The sequence below is a fragment of the Octodon degus genome, unplaced genomic scaffold (genome assembly GCF_000260255.1).
Source record: "Octodon degus isolate 3935 unplaced genomic scaffold, OctDeg1.0 scaffold00077, whole genome shotgun sequence".
Lineage (NCBI taxonomy): Eukaryota > Metazoa > Chordata > Mammalia > Rodentia > Octodontidae > Octodon > Octodon degus.
This window is the reverse complement of record NW_004524653.1, coordinates 6,513,217-6,537,932: the sequence shown is the minus strand read 5'-3', so window position 1 is coordinate 6,537,932 and position 24,716 is coordinate 6,513,217. Positions and strand designations below refer to the sequence as shown.

The 24,716-nt window shown below is 53.0% G+C and overlaps 1 protein-coding gene across 1 annotated transcript in view; it reads right to left on the bottom strand.

Annotated features, from left to right (window-relative positions):
• Window positions 1-24,716, bottom strand: part of Nfatc2 (nuclear factor of activated T cells 2) — a 114,014-nt gene that overhangs the window by 15,568 nt on the left and 73,730 nt on the right. The window contains exons 7-9 of the mRNA XM_023720768.1: window positions 19,955-20,010; window positions 19,386-19,512; window positions 16,170-16,847 (exon numbers count right to left, since the gene is read on the bottom strand). Of these exons, the coding sequence (XP_023576536.1) occupies window positions 16,170-16,847; window positions 19,386-19,512; window positions 19,955-20,010 (861 nt within the window). The remainder of the gene's footprint in view (window positions 1-16,169; window positions 16,848-19,385; window positions 19,513-19,954; window positions 20,011-24,716) is intronic.

Here is a 24,716-nt window from a genome sequence, read left to right as displayed (position 1 = left end):
CACAAAAGCAGGCTTTCCAAACCAGAAACAGCTGGGGATCGCTGCATCAGGGAAGAGCTGGGGGGTACACAGCCCTTTAGGTGGGGCAGAGCCACTTGCCGCTGGACTCGGGAGACTGCATTCTGTTCTAACCAGTACAGACTGGAATCCAGTAAGGGGATCTGGGGTCACCCCTCCAAAGGGACCATAAGTGGGGCCAGTTCCTGGGCCAGGCAGGAGCTTCTCAGAGCCCTAGCGGCCAACATGGCACAGAGCCAGTTCCTATTTTCTAGCCCTGGGCGCAGCCTGTGACTGGAGCTGGCCCTGCTGACCAGGCCAGGGCTGCAAGGCCAGTGCTGCTGAGGGAGGGAAGTGCTGGCCCCTCATGGAGCTGCCTCCGGGGTGTCTTGGCCACCTCATGCCCTGTGCCAGCTTTGGGAGGAGTGGGCCCGGAACACAGCAGGCGGAAGAGGCAGGTGTGTGCCCACGGGCAGCCTCACGGCAGGACAGGCTGCAATCTTGGCCCCCACTGCAAGCGGAGCACTTCTGTGCCACACCCAGCGAAAAGGGAGGGGACATGCTTTCACAGAGCATTGGTCAGTGGGGACTGCAGAGCCCGTGCACCTGCCTGAGCCCTCCAGGGAAACACCAACACCTTTCTCCAACACAACTGAGAAAAAGAAAAGTGGCAAATTCCTCACTTGCTGTGTGACCTTGGGCCATTTACTTGAGTCACTGTTTCCTCATCTGTAAAATGGGGACAATAGCAGTGCTTGCCTTGTGGGACTGTTGCTCTGACTGAATGATTTACAGCAGGAAAGTACCCAGTCTGCAAGCGTGTCAGGGCAGCAGCAGCGGCTGGGATCGCTGTTGGTCTTTCAGGACAGGTAAAGCCCAGGCAGTGTGTGGCCTCCGCCTCACTGTCAGATAGCAGCTCCATCCCACAGGGTACGACATGGAGCACCTTTTGCACAGGGAGGCAGGACAAGGGCTTACTGTGTGACAGAGGCAGCAGGGAGACAGAGCAGGCAGGGATGCTGGTCCCTACCCAGCCGCAGTCAGTGGGGAGAGAACAAGAGGAAAAAGGTGCTGTGCGTATTCTCAGGGCTCCAGCTGGAGAGAACTGTGTGGTGGGGAGCTATGGAGGAAGGAGACCCCATCAAGACCAAGCATTCCAGAGGGAGATTATGGTGTGGGCAAAGGTCCAGAGGCCAGGAAGCCTGGGCCAAACCTCCAGTCACCCTCCAGGCAAGGAGAGGGGGTAGGGGAGGAGACACTATGCATCCCAGAGGTAGGGACACATCCTAAGCGGAACTGAAAAGTTTCTGTTTCTAAATCCGTTTTTGTTTTTATAGAAACCTCTAGGGTCCTTGGACCTGCCATGCGCACTTCTTTTTCTACCCTTTCTCCTAAGCAATGCGTGCATATTGCAAAGAAGGATAGGAAGCCCAAAGGCTGAACCTGCAAGAAGCCGCCTCCCTCCCCCGGCCGGATCTGCACTCCCTGGGTGCTGAGCCTTACACAGCCGATGTTCGTGTTGTTCCTAGTGTGCTGCTGCTGCTGCTGCTGCTGCTGCTAACAAGACTGCAGCCAGCTACCCACTTTCAGGGTCCTGGAACGCAGACGTGACTTGGCTCAGTCGCTGAGCAGGTGCCTCAACTTGTCTCTAATGATCGAGGGCAACAGGGGCTCCTGGGGTCACGAAGCCTCATGATTGGGAACACGACGTGGGGCTGGGGTCCAGGGCTGCGGGATCACCATCCCAGTCCCCTGCTGGATGTGCCAGGCACCCGAGGATAAACGGCTAGAAGTCAGGGCCCCAGGATACTCGCATTCCGAGTTCAGGTTTCTGTCCAGCGGCCCTCCTATCACTTGTACTGACAGCACTGCAGCTGCGTGTCTCATGCCATCTTGCTGCCACCACACTCCTGATCCACCCCCTTGCAAATCCTTCTCCCCCTCCTTCCACGTTCTCTTGCCAACACTGCCAACCTCCAGGGAGAAAACAACTGGCTCTGGCCCAGCTGGTCCTACCCCAGATGTTCAAACAACAGAAGGTGCAGGGGAGGAAAAGGCTGCAAGGAGGAGGTTAGACAGGCACAGAAACTGCAGGCAGACCTGGCTCTGAAATGGCCCGGAGAGAAGACTGGAGTCCTATCAGGCCCCCAAGGTGGCCAAGGACCTACTGCTGACCTGGCCAGGACTCCCAGGACCAGTTCCTAGCCTGTGCCCCATCCGATTGTTGGAGCTGCTCCCAGGGCCCCTGGGTCTCCTCCCCAGATGGGGATGTCCCACATCTCTGGAACACAGAGCTAGCTCAAATCTGAAGAGGCAATGTAGGAACTGGAGCCGCTGTGCAGAGAATGACAGAAAGGCTGGCATGTCCCAAATACAGGAACCAAGCCTCTTCTCAGCCCTGGATCATGGAGGGGGAGGGCAGGAGCAATCAGTGGTGCCCAGAGGCTGGCTGTGTGGTTAGTCCCCCGTGGTCAACTCCATGTGTCATTTCATTTAAACCTCTGCCCCTTTTATAGAGGGGAAAACTGAGGTCACAGGCATTAAGTAACTCTCTAGGGCCCTGCCCCAGCTGCTTAGGGGCAACTATAGAGCTATGGGTGATGGGAACCAAGCAGGGTGAGCTAGGGAGGGACATGAGCCCACTACAGCCCAGGTGAGTGTGGGACTCTTGTGGAGTGTCCCTGTGGAGGAGGAAGAGCTGCGGGTATTGAGCAGAAGCTAATTTGGGGTGCCTCATAAGAGTTAAAGGGGGCCACCCGAGGCAATGCTCCACTCTCTGTAGGAACTAGCTCAAGGTCATTTCTTACCAGTGTGACTCCAACTGGACATCTGTCCTCTGAACCTCTGGCTCTGACCCCATGCAGCCACCTGCCCCTACCTCCAGTAGACAGGGCTGCCATATGGTCCCCGCCATCTGCAGGGCTTGCAGGGCATGAGGACGGCTCACGCACCATGAGTGCCTCTTCCTGCCTCCGCCTCTGCCTGCGGCCTCTCTCCTTCCCAGAGTAAGGAAGGTCAGGCCCCGGAGGCCTGAGGTCTGGCTGGGCCTTGTGTCCCCGCGCCCACGGCCCCAGCCCCCCACCCCACCCTGGCTCCATCCTCCCCCTGGAGCCCCCGCAGGGCTGCCACCTCTGGCAGGAATTCCCTCTCCTCAGCTCCTCTGCAGGTCTCAGATGAGAGTCAGCCCCTCCGGCTGCCCTGGAAGTCATCCTCGCCACCTCCACTTGACTCCTCCAGAACCCCTGTTCTATTTATTAACTGGACAATCAGCATGCCCACTCCCAAGTGAGCTTTCCTTAGGCTGCAGCGACATGCAGGAGGACATCTGTCTGGCTCCCTATTTCCCAGCATCGGGCACAAAACCCAGCACATAGTAGGTGCTCAATGAGTATCTTCAAATTGAGAAGGTAGGAACGAGCACCAGCTGCCAAGCAGCAAACTAAGGAGGCACACGCCAAGCAGGACGAGCCAGGCAGCAGGCCACAGCCACATCCCTCGGCCCTCATGTCCTCTGAGGATGTGACAGTCTGCAGGTCGCTTTTCACACACGCCTCACAAAGGCCAACAGCAAGGCTTCCTTCCAAGTCAGACTCTGACAGAATCTACTCTCTGACATCTTCTGACCCCAGTGATTGTCCTGGGTGCTATGCCAGGGGCACACTGTGCCAGAGAGGGACACCAGCTCCCGGGGACTCCACCCACTCAGAGCGCTCCAGGAATTCTCCAGGGTGCCAGTGACAGGCCTCCTTCCAGAGCAGCCACCGTCCCTTCCCCCAACATGCATGCACTGGCGGATATTCAGCTCTAAAGCTGCTACCTCCTGGAGAATGCGGCTCCTGAGGGGGAAGTCCACCCGGGGTAGCCGGTAGCCTCTGAGGACATCTGAGGCTGCCCTCAAGTCGCTCCTCACTAGTCTACAAGGAAGCTGCTAGATGGTGCACGGCACCAGATAGTCCCCTACGGCAGAAGACGATCCAGCCCAAGTGCCAGAAGCCTCATGCTAAAAATTCGTCTCTGGCAATGGGACATTAGGCAAGTGCTTCAAAAGTCCTGGCCTGACCCTGAAGAGCAGGGCACTCTGATCTGGGGGGAAGTCAACAATAGCGACACATACAAGGCCTCTTCTCTCTATTTCAGATTTTTTCTTAAGAACTGCTCAGCCCACCCTGAGGGCAGGGCTGGTGCAGGATGTGGTGCCAGGGATTGAACCACGGTCCCTGCACTTGCCTAAGCTTCCTAAGCAAGCGCTTTAAACTGCTGAGCTATCTCGCCAGCCCCTATTTCAGATTTTCTTCAGAGCACTTACTGCCACCTGGTATGGATTTGTACCTATTTAGTTGCTTATTTTTCCACCTAGGAGGTTGGCTCCCTAAGGTTGGGGACTGTGTTTCATGGACCTCTGTGTCACTGCGGCCTAAAAACTGTCTCTAGCAGAGAAGAGGCTTTTCATAAGTTCTTATGGACAGGGCTGGGGAGATGGTTCAGTGGAATAAGCACTTCCCTAGCAAGTACAAGGGCCTGAGTTCAATCCCCAGCTCCGCCCAAAAAACAAAACAAAACCGTAAGTTCTTCAAGGATATCAAAGCATGGAAAATAGCCAACCTCATTTGGGAGCTGTCTGCTGTGCCTATAAGTCCTGTGCCGAGGCCCCCACGCCCACTCTCCCTATCTTCAGGGATCCATGAAGCTAAGCATGTGAGTAGATAGTGTGAACACAAAAACTACATTTCCCAGCATCTTTTGGGGCTCAGGGTGGTCACATGACAAGGCTCTGGCCAATGAGGTTCCAGGCAAAAGGCAGTGACTTCCTTCCTTAAAGGAAGGGACACACTCTCCTTCCTTCCTCTCACTTCTCCTTCCCTGCCCAGCCCATGGCCAGTGCAGGTAAGGATGCCACTCTAGGAATGGTGGCACAGTAAGGCAGAAACCAGGCCAGGGACTGCACATGCCTTTGCTGTTACCTGAGGAAGAAACTGTCTATCTTGTGAAAGTCCCTGCTACGTGTGGGGTCCAGACAGCAACCCTTGACGCCCCACTAGTATCTAACCTTCCCCTGCCCTGCAAACTCTGAAAGCCCACTTAAAGTTTCCACAGTGCTGCAAGAAGTGCCTCATCAATCAGCATGGGAGAGCTATTTTAGGGTGTCCCCCTTCGCACGTGGAGGGCACACATCCCTTAGTCTTCATGCAGGACTCTTTCCTGCCGAAGCCTCTGAATATCCGAATACCAGAGCACACTGCTAAGCCACAGGAAGAGAGGGGAGGAAGTCGTATTATTTAGAGCCAGCAATGATAAGAACAAAGGAACTACTCAAAAAGACCCATTCGAATCTTAAAACATCAATTATGCTTAAACTCATGAACTCACAATGGCGCACACACACATACACACAACCCCTAAAACCCACAAATGACCCTAATTGATCACCACAGGAGGATATTAATGAACCAAACCATTATTTTACAAACTGGTACATAAAGGGGGAAGAATCAAGCATTCATCCTGCCGTCCCTATATGAATCCTACCATTGTGGAGGCAGGAAAGTTTCCCTTTATAGAATTTTTCCAGTTAGCAGAGGGGGAAGTGATGGCAAAGTAAGAAGGGGATACCATCATTCTGTGATTAGGGCACCACAGAATTGGCAGAGCTGGGCATGCACGGTCAGCAGCCACCAATGTCGCCAAAGGGCGCAAGATGACACCACTAGGCGCCTCCTGACAAGGACATGTCACCGCTGATGCCCCCAAAACTAAGTCTGACTCAGTTATACCTCTCAAGTTAGCTGCTAATGTAAAGGAGACACAGAGGACAGAGGGACATGGTAAATCTCACCATGGCAACACACTCAATAAAAGCCACGTGGTGAGACACGTCACAGGACAAACTACCTAGTTGTTTTCAACAAACAGCTCAATATTGCCACCGAGTCCCCATTTCGATATTTAATCTAAAGAACCTCTAGACTGAGACAGATTTATAAACCTGGGCTAACTCCGGATGTAAACAAACAAAGTAATAAAATGAAGAAGAAAAACTTTCACGGTATTTATAAGAGAAGTGAAAGTCAGATCACTAGATATTCTGTGGCATGAAGAAAGTACTATTTGCAAGTATGCTGATGGTCTAAAGATACATTCTGAATCCCGATACAGGAAATGACATAATGTCTAGGATTTGCTCCCAATTATTGCTGAGCAATGCAGGTGGCAAAGGATGGAAGCAGAGAAGAAATCAGACCGGCCTGGAGGTGATCATAGTCGCTGTGGGTGGCACGGGGGTACATTCTTGAGACCCTGCTACTTATATATGTTCCAAATATTGTGCAGTGAATTTTTAAAAATCTTAGGCCTATTTAAAAACCATACCCTGCATCCACAAGGAGGAAAAAGACAGATCAAAGAAGGACCCGTGGCGGGGGGCAGGGGGTCCTGTGTCAGCCAAGTGTAGAGATGCCTGGCACTTTTGTAACCCAGATCACAAATTCAAACCCCAACAGAGTAAAGGGAAGAAAGCAGGTTGAGTGACGTTAGCCGAGAATGAGATGGTGGGCTGGCAAATACCAACTGGCAACTGTCGTTCCATCTGCCGCTGGGAGGCAAGAGGCAGAGGAGGGGCCGTGGACAAGGGTATGTCCTATCTACAGAGGTGGCACCTCCTGGGCTGGCTTCGCCTTGGCTCCAGATAGCTGCCATGCAGTGTGTGGGGCTCAAGGTGGCCAGATCCCTCGATTTCTCAGGAAAGCCAGAAATCTATATTTGTGTGTACCCCTGGCTCTTAAATGTCGGTATCATTCATATATGTAATTTTTTTAAATGCTGTGCGGGTGGGCCAAACAAAATATCTGCAGGCTAAATAAAGCCCACGGAACATCAGTCGGCTGCCCCTCTTCAAGTGCTAGCGCAGACCACAACTCAATCCATCTGTAAGGAGCCGAGAGGGCGCTTTAATCAACTTGGGGTCAACTCTTAGGCATTCAGTAAAGCTAAAATTCAAAAGACACCATCGACTTCCAGAAATCTACAAGAACCGGCTGCAGAACATTTCAAAGGCATCTGCCATGTCGTCGGCTTATGCAACAGAACTACCGCTTTGTCCAGAATTTTGGAAATTAGCAACCAGGGAGTGTCCCCTCCGCTTGCCTGGGATAGTGGAACTAACCGGCTTCAGACGAGACCCGTGTGTTAGTCTGCACTCGGCCTGGGATCTCAGGCCCAACTGCTTGCGACAGGAAATCCCATCAGAAAAGCGAACGGAGAGGCTCCTGGTAACCTGACCCAGGGCTCTCTCTGCTTTGGTTGTTTTGCTGGAGATCTGGTTTCATGGCAATTTAAAGGGATGAGACAGATGTCATCCCCAAGCTGAAAGTAGCAGGGCCGGCTGCTGAAGACCAGAAAAGACTCCTTTAAATTCAACCCTTGGTGTCTGACTCACTCCGAGACAGATTCTTGACACTCGGATGGGCGGCAAAGCAGGCCCAGCCTGTCCTTCATAAACAGTCAACGTGACCAGATCCCAGGGTCAATAAAAAAATTAAAGAGGTGTCAAAAATGCCATGGAAGAGTTGAATAAATGGTTTCATCATTCCTCCAGAACAAAGCCCCTCTCTTTCCCCTTGCCACCACCACTAGGACGAAAAATAAAAGAAAACTGGTACTAAAATACAGCTAAATAGGTCCAAGGTAAGAAGCAAGACCCAAATGGTTCCTGAACGCAACACGAAGTACAGCAGCGCCTCAGTCCCAGAAGAAGGAGCAGAACCAGAGCTACTTCTAAAAGGTTATTTGGGGGGGCGGTTTCTATACACTACCCCCCTGGGAAACAGAACTTTGCCTTTTATCCAAAATGGATTTATCAAGTGGGGAGATGGCAGGGACCACAGAGAAACATTTAGTGTATAAAGTAAGATTCAACTGACCGCCATCCAATTCATAGCCTCAAATAACTAAATTTTTTTTAAACTTTTTTTAGTACTAGGGTTTAAATCCAGGTCCTGTATCCTCCCTTCTTTTTTTCTTTCTTTTTTTAATCTTGACCCTGTCTCATTCAGCATTGTTACGGTTTGTGTCTAGCTGGTCCCCCAAAGCCTCATGCAGTTATGGGGTGGACTTGAAGAACTTAGGATTAACTCATGAGCCAGGGCTGGGATTCTGGGTGGGAGTGCTGTACCTGCCCTGAGGCGGGCAGCCTGAATACAGCAGAAGGGAGACAGACGTGCCCTCTGCGGCCACTGCCGCCGCGGCTCCTCCCTTCTGCCTTTGCTCTTTGCTGTTTTCTGCCGCCCTGAACTGCTGCCCTCTGCCCTGTGGCGCTCTGCCTTGGAACCAGCTGAGTGGACTGAAACCTCCACAAACTGTGAGCTAAATAAACCTTTCCTTCCTTCATTTTGGGTGTTGGATATTTTGTCCCAGCAATGAGGACAAAGTAACTGAGACAAGAGTCTGAGTTGAGATAGCGCTCTATCGATGGATCAGTTAATCAACATACCACAAAAATTCTAGCTTACTTGGTATGGCTGTGCTGAGTAGAGGCCCATTCTAGCCTACAGTGCTGCTTGTGGTGGTGTCCCAGAGTCCCCGAGTGGCTGCAGTTAGGCAATGGCCAGCACATGGCCCCCCGGTGCAGGGAGGTGAGCCCAAGCAGTCCTGCACCATGTTCTGACAGGAATGAAACCACGGAGAATGCAGTGATGAGCTGCCCGTGAAGGCCGTGCAAGCAAACCCCTTTCCTGTCATAGGGACAATCACTGGTTATAGCAAGAGAAAGACCTCGTTGGGAGGTGGACGCTAAATGCAGTGCAAATGACTCACACAATTAAGAATACTGATTTGGGTGGGTGACTGAAGGGCAGCCACGCTGCCGCGGGTCGATGTCTGTCCTGGTCCCTCTACTGGGAGCTGTCTGCCCGTGGTGAGGCAGACGCTGCTCTGGAATGTGGGCTGAGTGGACCGGAAGTCTGGGAATGGACTTGCTTGTGGTTTGGTGGCTTTTGCTCTCCAAATGGAAGCGCACATTCCTCTGGAAACATCTGCTTTGCAGAATTTCAGAAGGAGGCTGGGCGTTTCTGGGTTGGGAGGCAGCGAGAATGAGGATCTCTGCAAAGTGTGTCTCTTTGGGAATGAAAATGTAAAGTCTGTGGAAGGAAAGGGCAACCACAGAGGGGGACATGACATCACTGGGGCAGACGCCTACCTGAGGCTTGTCACTGGGGTAGATACCCGGCCCACCTGAGGCTCGCTCCTGCAGGAGTGGGCTCATTCACGTGAGCTTCTGCCAGTGCTGCAGGCTCATCTGTGGTCTGCAGAGCTTTCTGAACTTCGGGACTTTGTGATGAGGCTCTTAAGCCTCCTTTGCTGAATGAACAAGATGGTCTGACAGGATGAGGAGGATCCAGGCTGAGCCAGCCTCTCAGCACTTGTCCAAAGCCCAGCTTTGTCCCTGCTGCCTCCGTGGCCCAGAACTGGTGGACAATGACAGCAGTGATGCTGACAGGGATGGGGCGAGAGTATGCTAACAGCTGAGCACCGGCCCTGCGCTCCAGGTGCTGGGCATGCGCTTTGTGGGGTGTTCCCAACTGTGCCCTTACAATAAACAGCAGAGCGGGAGCCGTTTCTGTAACTTGCCCAAGGTTACAGAAGAGAAAGGTGGCAAGGTTATTCTGGAAGGCAGGCAGCACAAGGAGAAAGCATGCTTCCAAGGCCCAGATCCAAGGCTAGACCAGAGGGCCAGTGGCCCCTTCCTGAGGGAGAGGTGACAGTGCATGCTCACCACCTGTGGCACCGAATTCCCATGGGCAGGGAGCCTGTGTGGGTATTTTACTACCTTTTGTAGAAGAGAGGGGAAAGTAAGAACATACAGTGGCAACTGCTCATGGTTGTACGAACTCCAGAACACCAACTGCCAAGGAGAATAGAGGAGGTGAAGTTCCCAAGAGGAGGGGTGCAAACAGACTTCCATACACAAATGCTTTGCGGCCCTTCACATGTCTCAGGACCTAAGAGGAGTTATGGTGGATTTCTGATGCTGACATCTTAGAGGGATGATGATCAGGGGGAAAAAATGTTTAAACAGGCTCCCAGAGGGGTGGCAATATTAATAAAAAAAAGGTTGAGAAATATGTTCTGGAAAACTAGAGGAAAAATAGTGTCAGAAGGCAAAGCAGATAGGAGAACATGATTTCTGCTAGATTCCTTTAGTACTATTTTTTTTCCAAACAAATGGACACAGCGCCTATATAAAATATATTTTTGAAGTATTCTAAAATGAACACAAGAAAGAATGCGGGCACAAGCCCTCAGCAGCCACATGGCACTTTGCTGGTGTCCTGCCCCAGGGACCCTGTGGATTAAACTTGGCATTGGTGGCTTCTGATGTTTTCTGACACACCATGTCACCCACACTACACAATGACACCAGGTATGCACAGTCCTGGGGCAGGTTGGCTAGGAATATCTGCATGGTACTGACCAGAAAAGAACCACCACTGCCCCCGTCCAGCCCCTAATGGGGGCCAGGCCTCAGCAGGGCCCTCGGGGGGCTCTGCACCCCAGCAGATCTACGGCTGATTGATCACAGACCCAGCCCAAGCTGCTCAGCCTATTGCATGTGGGCAGCCAGCTCCTTCCCACCGCCTGCCCTCTGAAGGGTATGTCCCTCTGCCCGCTCTCGCCTCACTTATTCCTTCCACCTAGGCAGGACTTGTCAGCCTCCGGTCACAGAGCTCCTCAGGGGACACTCCAGCCTCTCTCACGGCACAACCAAAAGAACCTAGGGCACTGGGCCATGCTCTACCAAGGTGCCCACAGCGGGGGACACGCTACCCTGAGTCCTCGGCAGCCCCTGGGCTGAGGGCATCCTCCCTCTATGCAGATCAGCACCCTCTGGTCCTCCAAGGAGGGTGAACCTTGGCAGACCTCAGTGGACCCTGGCTTTGCCCACACTTCTGCCCACCTGGAAGAAACAGGGCACGAGGGCGAGGGATTCCACGGCCAAAGACTACAGCAGCCAGTTTTTCTTCCTTCTACACAAAAACATTTTTAAAATGTGAACCATGTCTGAAAAGAAGTCAAGGAGATTAAATTTATACCACAAGTAGCAGCTAGTATTTATGGCTGATTCTTTTGTGCAGTCACAAAGCACACAAGGGAGAGGCATTAGCTATCAGCTCACTGTGTTCTTAGCAGGCGCCGAGGCAGCAGGAACTATGAGTGCTCCCATTTCACAGATGGGGAAATAGAGGCACCCAGCGGCTAGCAGCTTGTCCGAGGCCGCACAGTTGGCGGGGAACCCTGAGCAGGCCAGCATCTTAGGTCTGAGTAAACATCGAGGAAAAGGAACAAGGCAGGGAGAAGATGAAAGCCAGATCAAACAGAACAGAAAACACATTGGCAGGCCGCTGCCTGGCACAGTCTACACGACTGGGCCGAACCTTTGGCCTGCGCCGCCTGGCAGCCCAAGGCAGCCACCTCCACAAGGAGACGTCACAGAGGTGGCACAGTCTGCCCCCGAGGGGCTCCGTCCAGGACAGGGGGGAAAAAACAGAGCATCAACCCTGCTTCTCTCCCACCGGGACACCAGCCTCCTGGCCTCACACTTCAACTCCTGCTCTGGATGGTTTCCTATTCATTTTTCTTGTGCTCTCATCAAGCAAAAGGAGTCAGGTGTTCAAGTGGCCAAAATAGAAGTAAGCCTAGGGAAGGCGCCAGAAGGTTCTGGATAGCGGGGGCTGCGACTATCAACAAAAAACAAAAGCAAACAAACAAACAGTGGGGGACCTGCTCTAGGCCATGTGAGCCGCTGTAATGTGTTTGTCTGGTCCCCAAGCCAAACAGCTCAACAATTCAGAAAACTAAAAGCCACCCTAAAGTCCATCAGGAGGGACCCGGATGGTGAGATTGTAGGGCAGAATCCACCACCAGGAAAAAGAATGAATTCAGCGCCAGCCACAGCAGCGGCAGAGCTCACAACCTCGAGGTGGACAGAAAAAGCGAGACACAAAACAGTACCCCTGAGTGGCTTCCAACTGTACCCAAAGACAAAATGCGCTTCTGGGCTTAGAAGGCAGGAGATGGCTGCTTTTGTGGAAAGGACAGAGGTAGGTTTTCTGGGGTGCTGACAAGATTGCATCACAACCAGGCAGTAATTTGGGAGATGTTTCTTTGTGACATTCATAGAGCACATTACTGATTTCTTGATGGCCATCGAGTTCAATATTTATACACAGAGAGAAATATTCAAGTTCATTCAATCAACACATTTCAGGGAGTACTTTTTAAGTACTTTGTATTCAGAATATAGAAGTGGACTTTAGAGGAACAGACTGATCCATGAGAGTGAGCATTCTGTTACACCCATGTGTGGACATGTGAAAATACACACACACACGTACGCAGCATGGGCCATCCTCAACCACTGACAGAGCTCCACATCCTTCCTCCCCAAGAGGTTTCTAGAACAGGGTCACGGGGCAGCTTGGAGTCAGGCCACACCCCTGCACTCATGACCCTCCGGTCTGCGGCTGAGTCCCCGAGGATGCTAGTGCCCGCCCAGCCCCGCTGCAGTGGACTTTACCGTGAGACAGCCCAGTGACCTCAGATGCCCCAGGTGAGCTGTGGGGTCATTGTGACTCCCAGGCCATGCTGCCAAAGGACCCTGGAGAAAGCCAGCTTGGAGGCTCCTCACCCTGCGCCTCTCGTGCTGGCCTAGGCTGGGTGGTAAAGCGTGGCTGCCCGCGACCGTATTACACAGAGGAAGTGGTCAGAGGACTGCACTGGGCACATTTCAGCAATTCCAGGTGCATCTTAAGTAGCCACACTATGGGAGAGGCGTGTAAAGCACACCATCCTCGAAGCCACGACCTCCCTATCTGGTCCTGCTCTGGCATTTGCATTCTTCCTAGTAGGCTAGGTCTAAAATAAAGTGGAGGGCTCCTACCCCTGGGGGGCACATCCCCAGGGGCCCCTGAATCCACTAATTCTGCTGAGTTCTGTGGGCACTGTTTTCTCCTGCCTTAGGCATAATCAGAAATGTACAATGGCAACTAATACCAAATAGCCACTTAGAGATATAGGGTAATAAATGTGATTTCATACTCATGAATTGCTTTTTTTAAGAAACCTATGAGTTGTTTATTTCTGGAATATTCCATTTAATATTTTGGACTATGAGTAACTGAAACCAAAGAATGAAAGCCCACGGCATAGGGGAGACTACTATAAATCTTTTGTTCTCCTTGAAACTTGTCTCCTTCCTTCCAGCTCTTGCCGGCTTCTTCATTTCTCATGGGCAGCCAGACATCTTTACAGAAAGTAAACTGGCTCACACCACGGCGCTGTGAGACCAGCCACCACACCTGCTGGTCCCCTCCCTGCAAACCCCTCCCTTCAGGTCTCCCACATGGCGCCTTCCATCTGCTGGCCTGTGGGGGCCACACCCCAGCCAGCCAGCCTCCTGCCTCCACTGTCTGAAACCCACTTGCTCAGGTATCATCTTACGTGCTGACATCCAGCGTCCTTAGCAACCCAACCCCCCCCCCCAAGGGCTGCATTGTGCTGTTTCACAGAGCCTTTGCACAGGCCTCCTCAGCTCTGGCAACAGAGAGTGAAGAGGCGGAGCTCTGTGCTCCAAGAAGGAACAGGGCCCAGACAGCAGGGTCTGTGTGCAGGAATGCAGCTGGCAAGATGCGCGCAAGGACTCAGTGGAACTCCACAGATGCCCTGGGTCACGGGCCAGGTTTGGGAAAAAACCCAGCCGAATTTGGGGGGCTTGCCTGGCCCCCAGGGGAGATGCCAGTCAGCTTTAAGGATGGGTGTTTGCATTTGTGCCAAACGCAGAGGCCTCCCACATGCTCCCGCCCGCTCACTTCCTCTTCCAGCAGCAGAACCTTCTTGGGCCTTTGGGCACCCAAGGGCCGGACTCTCACCCTGCTTCCCAGGAAATTCAACCTGGACACAAGCCACGGCAGGCGGCGGCAGAGGAGTTACTTTCACAGCTTTATAAACCGTGGAACCTTCTGCCGAGGGCTCCTCCTAAAATCCCACTGGCAGGGCACACGCAGAATGCCCTTCCTCGAGAGTAAACCTCACCGAGCTCACACCCTATACATCCTCCTCCCCGATGCCCACAGGGGGCTCACCCCACACTGTGGTCCTGCCTGTGGCCACAAAGATGCCTCAGGGGCTCCACGCCCAGCCACTTCCTCTGTAACAGAAGCAAGCGCACCTATGAACCCGTGGCTGCAACAGACGCTGGTGGCTCCCCGAGCAGTTGCCCATGGTCCATCTTCCACACGGGATGAGGGGCAGAATGGGAGACTGCATTTTTCGTACTGCGGGGACTAAAGCAGTGCCTATCACAGACAGCTGGAGACACTCCCGCCCTGCCCAGAACCTTACTTGGTCCTAAAGCACCTCACCTCCCACACAGTCCCCAGACCCATGTGGGGCAGGTGCAGCGACAGCCTGGCTCCCTGATAATCTGCCTGGGCACCCTGAATTAGCAAACTCTCTACGCCGACCGCTGCCTTCTAATAAGCACCGAGGTTTCATCTTCGCCATTTGGGATGTAGGTCATTATAGGCGTGATGGAGACACAGGCTCCGTTGGGTCCAGGTTGAATTTTAGACACAGGCGTGATGGAGACAGAGAGCAAGGGACCCTGGCTCACACTGCACTCACTGGTTCAGGCTCAGACAACCAGAGTCACACAGCAACATGAACATGTCAGCTCTGTACAACTCACAGGGCAGGACACCCTACATCAAGTAGCACCCTAGGTCTCAGCTTGAGGAGTTTAAGGAATGTTTTTATTATTATTATTATTATTTTTTTTTTTTTTTGGTGGTACCGGGGATCGAACTCAAGACCTTGTGTTTGCCAGGCAAGCACTTATTCCACTGAGCGATCTCCCTGGCCCTAGGGAATGTTTTTGGTTGGTGGCTTCACTAAAGAGAAGACATAGAAACTACCAGAACTCACAGAATCTCCAGGTAACCTGGTTCGTTGAGACTGTGTGTAAAGTAAAAATCAACAGCTTCTGGGTAAGCATTAAAGGATTTTCCTGGCACCCAAGTGTCTGAACACAGGGTTTATCATAACCACTGTAGGTGTTCTAAAGTTTGCTGGCAAATTTCCTACTCCTGGGCTTGGTTCCTAAAGAGTTAATTTTACTAAATAATTGAGTTTTCAGGATACAGACTGAGCATCCCTAATCCAAAAACTCAAAGTACCAACACGATGCTCAAAATATTTCAGATTCTGGGTTTCAGATTCTGGATTTCAGACTTTTGTAGTAGGAAACACTTCTGGTACCAAGCGCTCTGGAACCAGGTATTTGACTCATGTATGAGACGCTACTGGCTAGAAAAAAAAACATTGAGGTCAGAGCAGGTGTCCGCCCATTAGGCTTTCTTTCGCTTAAGAAACTCCTGCACTTGCTTGCTTGCTCTCCAGAGCCCTAAGGAAAGGCTGCTCTGCCTGTCTGCGTCCCTCCACCTGGCAGCTGGCCCTTGCTGATCTCAGGTGAGTCTGATCATTGCAACTCGAGTTCTTCCTCCCAGACCTAGATCAGACTGTCACAGCGACTCAGACAAGACGTGCTCAGGCCACCCCGCAGGACCTTCCTGCGCCTTCCCCCGGGTCGCGCCACCCCTCTGCTGGCTCTCCATCACTGAAGCCCACTGCCACCCCGCCGTCAATGTGCTCTGTGTCCCTGCAGCCCCCGGCACCCGCAAGCCCTATTCATGCTCCTGCGGGCAGAGCCTTTCAATGCCCGCTTGCTCCCCACCCCTAAAAGCAGGCTATGAAGTGGGGCTTTTCTCTACAGGAAGAGAGGAGGCTGGTTTTCCTTCCTTTTTGCTTTCCTGCCCTGGATCTAAATTTAGCAACTGGAACAAGAGTGGAAGTAGTGATATGGACCCAGTTCATGACCTTGGGGGACCATGGTCAGAAATGTCCTCTTTTGCTTTATCTACCAAGGTGCTAGAGGGGAACACCTAAAACTGTAACTGCCACCCCCTGCACGGTGCCATGGGCTCTTATTCAAGTCCCACGTTAAATGGGGACCCTGAGGTCTAAGAGGTTGAAGGCTATACTGTACTGAAACCATTCAGTGAATATCTGGGGTGGGGAACGCTGGGGGCACCTTTCTCAGAGGCGGTGAGAAAACAACGTCTTACCATCATCCAAGTAGGTCTGGTCCAAGTTCTGCTCCTGTTTAATTGTCACTCCTGTGGGTAGTACTTCCTTTTGGTCACTGACCGGGGGTCCATTTTTGGCGGCTCTTTGGTTTGGGGTGTTTTGCTGCTGAATAACTGTGGGGTAGGAGCCTGGGCTTAGCCTCTGACCTTGACTGACCGGAGGCAGGCCGGGTCGGGCAGCGGTCGCAAAATTCTCGCAGTACATGATGTGCTGGAATTCCTGGTGGCTTCCGCAGCGTAGCTGCTGGTTGGTGGGCGAGTAGTGGATGACCGGCGAGGCCTGCTGGCTGGCCGGAGTCGGGTGGAGCAGGGCTGGGTTCTGGCCCTGGGAGCCCGCGTGCACCAGCACTGAGCGGTGGGCATCCGCGAGGGACAGGGGCGTGGCCATGAGGCCCGGCTGCTGGTAGCCCAGCAGGCTGGGGCTCAGGCTCTTGTTCCGCTGGTAGAGGACGGCCGCCGGGTTCTGCTGCTGGTAGCGGGCATCAGGGGATGACAGCCCTGAGCGGAACTGCTGGCAGGGAGCCATGGTGGCCACAAGACAGGAAGGGGACTCGCCCACCATCGGGTGCTGCGGGTAGTAAGGCTGGCTCCCCAGGGCAGGGTTGCAGATCAAAGAGGGGTCATACTCATCGCTGGGCTCCGTCTTGATGGCTGGGACTGCGAGGAGAGAAAAGCACACGGTTGTGCCTACCACCGTTAGCTGGGATGGTACAGAGGGTTGGCAGGGAGAGGGCTCCGGGAGCCCGGGTGGCTGGGACCGAAGGCTGGGCTGTGCCACTCCTTGCTGACGGCCACAAGGCTCCTGTGCAATTGTCTTACGTTGGAAACTATCCTGGCAGTGACCAGAATTGTAGATCGTTCCAATACTGGAAAGGTGACTGGTAGGCCTGACTCAGCACTGGAAACTGCACAGCCTCTTCCCAAAGTGAGAGCTCCGAGAATATTTAAGACGATCCCTCCCTCTAGCCAAGTGGATGTACGGAATCCCAAAACCCAAAGAGGTGGAAGAAGGAGGAGCCTAAGTTTCAGCCCTGCCCGGGCAACTCAGCAACTTAGTGAGATCTTGTTTCATAATTTCAAAAAAGATTTCTAAAGTAGCTGAAGATGTAGCTCAGTTAAAGAGCCTGGGTTAAACCTCCAGAAACACCTACGCATGAACTCACGCACGCATGCGCACACGTACGCACGCACGCATGTACGTACGCACGCACACACGTACGCACACAAGCGTGCATGTACATACGCACACACATACGCACGCACACGCATGCACATACGTACGCATGTGTGCACCCACACACAGTCTCTCCTCACCTGACCCTGGTAGTTCCCGTCTTGTCCCCCCTTTTCTTCGTACCACCCGTTACCACCTGAAACTGTCCACGTTGACCAGAGATACTCCCTGAGCCCCTTCCCCTAGAACACCGGCTCCCTCAAAGGAAAGCTGCTGCTTGCTCAGTGCCGCATCCTCGAAGCCCGACACAGCAGTTGATACTCAACTGATGTTCAGACTTTTTCAGACAGTGGAACAGGACCAACTCCCTGCGCCCCTCTTCTGTTCTGTAGCACTTTAGAGAAGGAGAGCTGGCAGTAACAACCACCATTCCCAATGAAGGTGTTGGGAAGAATAAATAAGATGTGTGTGCAGGCCACAGAGCATGGTAACCCGCATACGGTCGGTGCTCAGTACTTGCTGTTGCTGCTGTTTTCTTAGTATTGTCACTACTATGACTTGTACTGTCCTGTCACTGTCCCTTTCTCCCCACACTCCTGGCACTAATCATCAGAGCTTCCCTCCTTGGACATCTTCACTGAAGCACCAGCAGGATGGCAGCAGCGGGTCCCTTTTCTTCTCCCCAGAGCACATGCACTGCAGAGACCCGGATGCAGCTGGGGTGGGCAGGGTGGCCTTCTTGGGGCTGGGGTTGGGAGGAGGCAAGTAGGATACCTGCCTGATTCCTGCCACCAGAACCAAATGCGTCCCCCAATGCCACTGGAGACCCACATCCCAATCCCTGGCCCAGCTGGGGGCCTGCAGTTCTTGCTTGGGTGCTGCTCACCTGGGCTTAGGGAAGTCTTGTTGCTACAGAGGAGAGGACAGCACGCCACAATCCTAGCCAAAAACCTCTGCGTTCAAGGGGAGCTCCATGCTGCAGTCAGGAGCTGCCCAGCTTGGCTCTCCCGCAGCACTGGGTCCTACAAAGCCTGCATGGTCTGCCCTCTGCTCCCCATAGCTTGTCACATTACTCCTGGGACAGAGGTGTCCTCCCAGGGGTTGACACAAACCTGCTGGTCAGGCCACCAAAGCCAAACACACTGAGGCCAGGCGGCCCCCGGGTTTAACACTCCTGGCTCCCCCAAAGGCGCCAAGTGCCACAGTCAGAGGATGAAACTGATGGCTGGGTGGCCAAGGTCTAGGATCACAGGCTTCCCACCTCAGAAAGTGGTGAACAGGCCTCTCTTAGCCTAGGGGGTGGGGGCTATGCCCCAAAGAAGCATTTTTAAAATTTAAAATTAGAGCGTTCTGGCTATTCCTGTCCGCCCGTCATCCAAACCTGTCAATGATATCAACACCATCTACTAGAGGAGGCCGCTCTGTTAGCGAGTCAGTTCCACATGAACAGGAGGGTTTTATCTGTTTTGTCCATGGCTGGGTATATGAGCCAAGAAAAATGCCCAGCACCCAAATATTTTCTGGATGCACGCACGCATGAATGAATGAATACACAATTACTCTTCTTGGGTAATGTAGAACTCTGTAAGAAAGAGGCCTCCTGGCCTGGCTGTCCACCCAGTGACTCCAGCTGGCCATGGGGGACCTCAAAGGGAGGTCAACTAAAGATTCTGCAGGAGGTTTTGGCATACCCACCTTCAACCTCTAGCATGATCAGATCTAAGACAAGGACAAGTCACCTGCTTAGCAACCTGACAATGTACCTGTCTACACGTGTCCCACCCCTGCAAAGAGAGAAACAATGACAGCCCTAACTGGGACTACCATGCCTGTGCTAAGTGCTCTATGTACATTTCCTCAATTCTTGTAAGACAGGTGCTATCCAATAGATGAGAACGCTGGGGCTCGGAGGTTGGGTCACCCGCTCCAGAGAGCTCAGCTGGGAGCAGAACTTAGGGGTCTCCAGCACCACACCTGTACCACCCCTCAACCCAGAAGGGGCTTCAGCAAGGCCTCCTTACCTGGTAGGTACGTAAAGTGCTGAGGCTGACTTCGTTTTCTTTTTCCATTGATGACATAGAAATTCACCTTCACAGAGGTGCGGACGTGCTTGTTCCGATACTCGGGGATCTCAACAAAAAGCATGTTCTGGAAGGAAAGGGTTGTCCTGAACTGCAGCTGCGTCTGCTCACCTACTTGACCCCCAGCACACCCAGCCAGCCCGGCTAGAGGCAGGGAGTCCTGTCCAGGTGCCTTCTGTAATTTAAAGGCCAAACTTGATTCAGGGGGAGTCTGACTCCTGAGCTGCAGCAAGGAAAGATGTTCTGTGAGAGCAAGGTTGAGACGCCACAGGGGCAGAGCAGAGGGCTTGGTACTCAAAAATGTGTAATCCTTTTGTCAAGGTGATGCGCACTTACTGAACACTGACTACACTTAAGCGTTGGGTCCAGGGCAGTGGGAGGGAAGGAAAGAAAGGAGAAAGAGAAAAGAGGAGAATCAGGGAGTGAGGAGTGCAGACACAGGGAACCGCGGAAGGGGCTGGGGCTCGAGAGCTCAGAGCTGTCCTAGAGTCAGCCCTCCCCAGGCTTACCGGCTGGCTTTTGTCTTTATCCACTGTGGCTTCCATCTCCCAGATTTGCTGCCCATCTGGAAAGCAAAAGGTGACAAGCTTTGAAGGAACGATTAGAAACCAAGGCTGAAGACAAAAGCTCACCGGCATCTGCTTCTCTTGTTTACCTACGGTGTCATGTTGTGGGGTGTACACACATACCTATAGTTACACTTATATTTACATATGTGCCTGCTGCTTTTTCCAAAAGGAAGTGGTATCGACAGCAGAAAAAGAAGAGATGTAAACAATAGGAAAAATAAGAAAAACTAGAAGTCGCTCCAAAGCCACCAACGTTATCTTTTCTCCTCAGTATCTGAAAGTCCAATTCTTTGTTTTCCAAAAAAAGTATCATTACACATTAAGCTTGATTAAGTGCTTTGTTTAGCCAAAAGCTGTTTTCAAAGGGCTCTGCATATGCCAAGACTGTCCCCAGGGCCTCATTCTGGGTCCTGGCTGTCCTAGATGTGCCTTCTGCCTTGTCTGGGAACACAGGTGGTTTGGATATTCTGTCCTCATCAAGAGGGAAGCCCGTGACCTATGCAGAGTCCAGCTCCCTGACTCACCAGAGTGCACGGAAGCACCGGAGCCCACCCTCCACCTTCCGGGCAGCAGCCGCCCTGGGTCTCCTATCAGTTACCACAACAACCGATGAGAAGATTTTTCTCAATAGCCCGTTCTCCTTCCTTCCCAGGAACAGACATTCGGGGCCAGAAAGTCAGGCCAAACAAAACTCTGCATTCGCAAACTGTTGCTTTCTCTTGCTGACCACCTACATGGGCTACTGGGCAGTTTTCAGCTGAAACAAATAATTTCCACAAGGGTTTCCAGGGTGTTTTGTGGAACACTGATTCTGAGGGCTATTACATGGTTTTATGAGAAGGGGGAAAGTTCTACAAGCCAGTAAGTGTTTGGTGAATGCCGAGTCAAAGTCTCACAGGCTTTGTGACCACAGGGTTCCTTGAGGGTGTCAGCATGCCCACCTGCCGAGGGACCTGATTTACAGGTGAGGATGCCCGGGCACAGAGGAGCAAGCACATGGCTGGGTCATGCCACCTGCAGGTGGGGAAGCCAGATCTGAGCCTGGACAGACCGGCTTCAGAGCCTGTGTTCCTTAGCCCACAGTGTGGCCCAGGTGGCTCCTCTTCCTGCCACATTCACCCCTGCTGGGCTCCAGCCCAAGCAAACAGGCCCTGCATGGAGCACTCTCTTGAGGCGTCCCTACAGGAGACAGGCCAGCCACACCTGCAGCTGCCCAGAACTCGGCAGGTTTGTGTGAGGAAGAAGGTCAAGGGTTGCGGGTAGAAACACCTGTGGCTCCAGCCTACTCTGCCAGGATTTCTGAGACAGAGTGACAGTGACAGAGCTATGACCATGCACTGTCTCCAGTGTGTTTTTCCCCTTCCTCCATCTCTGTCCCCTCAGCACATAGCCATTTCCTTTCATTTTATTTAGTTTGTTTTTTTGAGACAGGGTTCACATGGTAGTGCAGGCTGGCCTTGAGCTCACTCCATAGCCCAGGTTGGCCTCAAATTCAAGAGGCTCCTCCTGCCTCAGCCTCCTGAGTGTTGGGATTATGCATGTGCACCATCTACCCACCCAGTCATTTTATTTCTGTGTATCCCAAAGTCTGGAACAGGAAGCTCAGCTTTAAATTCTTGATTATTTTCAATTAGCTATGTATCCTTGAACAAAGCACTGTAACTTTCTCTGCCTTTTATCCAAATATGATGCCTTCCCAGGGTTGTGTGAGGATAAAATAAGAACAGGCCCCTGTGCTGTGTGGACGCCTGATGGATCCCGGTGAGGACTGACATTACAGCTAGTGGCGACATATGACTTAAACACTGCCTGCTTTATTATCTGTCCTTAGGCATCTATCCATCACACATTCATGTTGAAAACACAAGCACTTTTTAATCAGAAACTAATAAATACTCTCTGATTGCTGTTACCAACCTCTGGCTGAAAGCCTGGGCTGGAGGGCATTTGCAAAGGAATGGCATCTGGCATCTGTGGTGAGATGGAGTTTGGATTTCTTTGCTTTCAAAAAGCACCACTTTCTTTTTAAAAACAGAGAAAACTCACATGTGCCTTCACGGGAATAAGAAAAGGTACCCAGACCTAACGGGGCTCTGCCTTCTTTCCTATCCCCTTTGGGGTCAGCAGCTCCCAGGGCTGCCTGGGGACCCAGCCTCACCAGCGCAGGCTTCCCCAGGCCCTACATGCACTTCCTCCACAGGAAGTGAAAGTTGACCTCGGCTGTCCTTGATTCAGCGTCACAACAGCAAGGGGAACACACACGCATAGCAGCAGCTGGGCTTTCAGGGAAGTGTCTGGTTTGCAAAAGTGTCTTAAAGCCGTTTTCCTGGGCTCCTCTCTCCTCCCTCCACCATGCACCCAATGGGACACCAGCCTATCCAAGGAGTCGAGCTCCCTCCGGGTGGCAGGATTCAATATGGATATGGGAGGGTTCTCTCTGCGCCAGTCCTGCTGCCCCATGCCCTGCCAGCGTATCCTCAGAGAAGTAGCTAACCCTCTCTGTGCCTCAGTTTTCTCATCAGCAATATTGTAAAGTTAATGTGAGCAGTAAAACAGCAAGTGTGTGCTACCTCCAGCGGACCCTTGTTTCTACAGAAGGGGGAGTTTCCAGGCCCCCTGGCCAAGCGCTTCTTACTCGTTTATATGAGAGCCTTCGTTATGGTAAGAAGATGGTCAGGGGAAACCCTGGTAGATAGGGGCCCTGAGTGAATTACAGCTGGGAATACAGGCGCAGCTGCGAGGCTTCACAGAGGCGGCGACTCAGCCATGAGGGTGTGCTTGGCACTACTACAGCCTGGGGTTGGGGAGCCCTGCCTCCAGCGAGCAGCGCTGAGGCCCAGGGTGCTTCTGCGGCCTGGCCTGAGCTGAAATGAAGGACTTTGGTCTCCTAAGCAGATGTCCCAGCAAACCTCCGCTGTCCTAAATTAACAAAGACGGCAGCCAGGATGAAGAAGGTCCTTCCAGGCCTTAGTCAGAGGGGAAGAAAAAGGGGCCAAGAGGTTCAAGAGAAGGGGCCTGGTTGGCCCTGCAGGGAGCTCTGGCGCACTAGGCAGGTGTGCGTGGAACGAAGCACATAGGAGGCAGGAGGGCTGGCCGGGTCGGCGTGGCTGTGCCTAGCAGGCACCCTGCAGGGGCCGACTCAGCACTTACAGAGCAAAGGAGGCCCCAGAAGTGGGAGGAAGGCGGCTGCGTCTGCACTTGGGCCAGGAACGCAGAAACAAGTGTGTCAGCTCACGTTAGGAAATGCTGCCGGACAGTACCCGGTCTGGGCTCTGCCTTCAAAAATTAGCTCAATAAAGGTGGTTGAAGTCATCTTAATCTGCTCCTCATGGTTGCTAACTAGCAGGAGATCTTAGAAGCACCCATTCACCCCCTAGAAGCACACACAGGTGCTTGGGGAGTCGGAATGTCCCCTCAGCCTGGGACCTCGCCCATCTGAAGTGGTAACACTGCCAGAAAGGACATCAGAGACCCAGAGAGCAAGCCACTGGACTCCCAGGGCAGTGCCTCTCTCCTGCTCCACCCCTGCCCCAGCCCACCCTTCTTGCAGTCACTAGAGCAAACCTACAGTATGAAGTATGAGCCAGCTCAGGCCATGTCTCTGCTGAAAACCTGCAGGACTACCCGCGGCTTTGAGGAGGACCACACGCTCCTACCATGCCTGCAGAGCCCCAAGCAGCCAGCCCCACCCCACAACCTCCCCCAGGCTCACTGCCTGCCCTGGGTAGCGCATCAGCCACCCAGCCTGCTTTCGGTTCCTCCAGCGTGCCAAGCTCTTTCCCATGCTGTGACCTGGGCCTAAGCAGACCCACCAGCCTGCACTGTTCTTTCTTTGATGGGCCCTGCAGCTCTTCTTTCCTGGCTATACAGCTCTACTCAGGGCCATCTCTTCTGGAAGGTTCCTCCCTGACCTCTCTGCACCAGGCTTTTCCTCATTGAAAGGACAGACCATCCAGTTAAACTTGAATTTCAGAAAACAGTGAACACTTGCTTCCCTCAAGTCTCTCTCAAACCCCTGGGGCAGACTTAGACTAAAACAAGACACTGCTTTCTGAAGTTCAGACTGTATGGGGCCCCCATTCTCCAAGAGGCTGCAAGTCCATCATTCTTGGTCTGTCTGTCTGTCTGTCTGTCTGTCTGTCCCTGCGACCGAAGTCTACCACCTTCACAGCATTTCCCTCATCTGCAGGTGTCCTGCTAACAGTGAGTCCGAGGCCGTCTGCCGCCACACCTGGCAAGCATCCTGCATCCCATGCAGCCTGCACAGAGGAGGCACTTAGCACATAGCGGGGAAAAGCACAGAAGCAGGGGAGGCCGAGGGAGTGGAGAGAGGCCGAGAGCCCTGGTCATGCTGGCCAGCGGGCTCTCCTCAGCCCCGAGCCGCCACCTGCCGCGGTCCCCACAGGGCTTCAGCCATCACTTTGGGAACCAGGAAGCTGGGTTTGGGGGCCCCACCCTCCACTGACAGCTCTGGCACCTCAAGGAAGTCTGTCAACCACACTGTGTGACTCAGCTTCCCCATCTGTAACTGGTGGAGGGGAGGAGGCCCAGATGTCAGCAGGTGGAAGGCTCTGGGGTATGAAGAGAGCTTCTCTTGGTCCTGAGGACAGTTCTCCCAGACAGAGCCAGCACGGCCCTGCCTGCCAAGCCCAAGCAAAGCCACCCGAGCTCTGGGGCTGGCAGGAGGCAGCAAGTGCCTTCC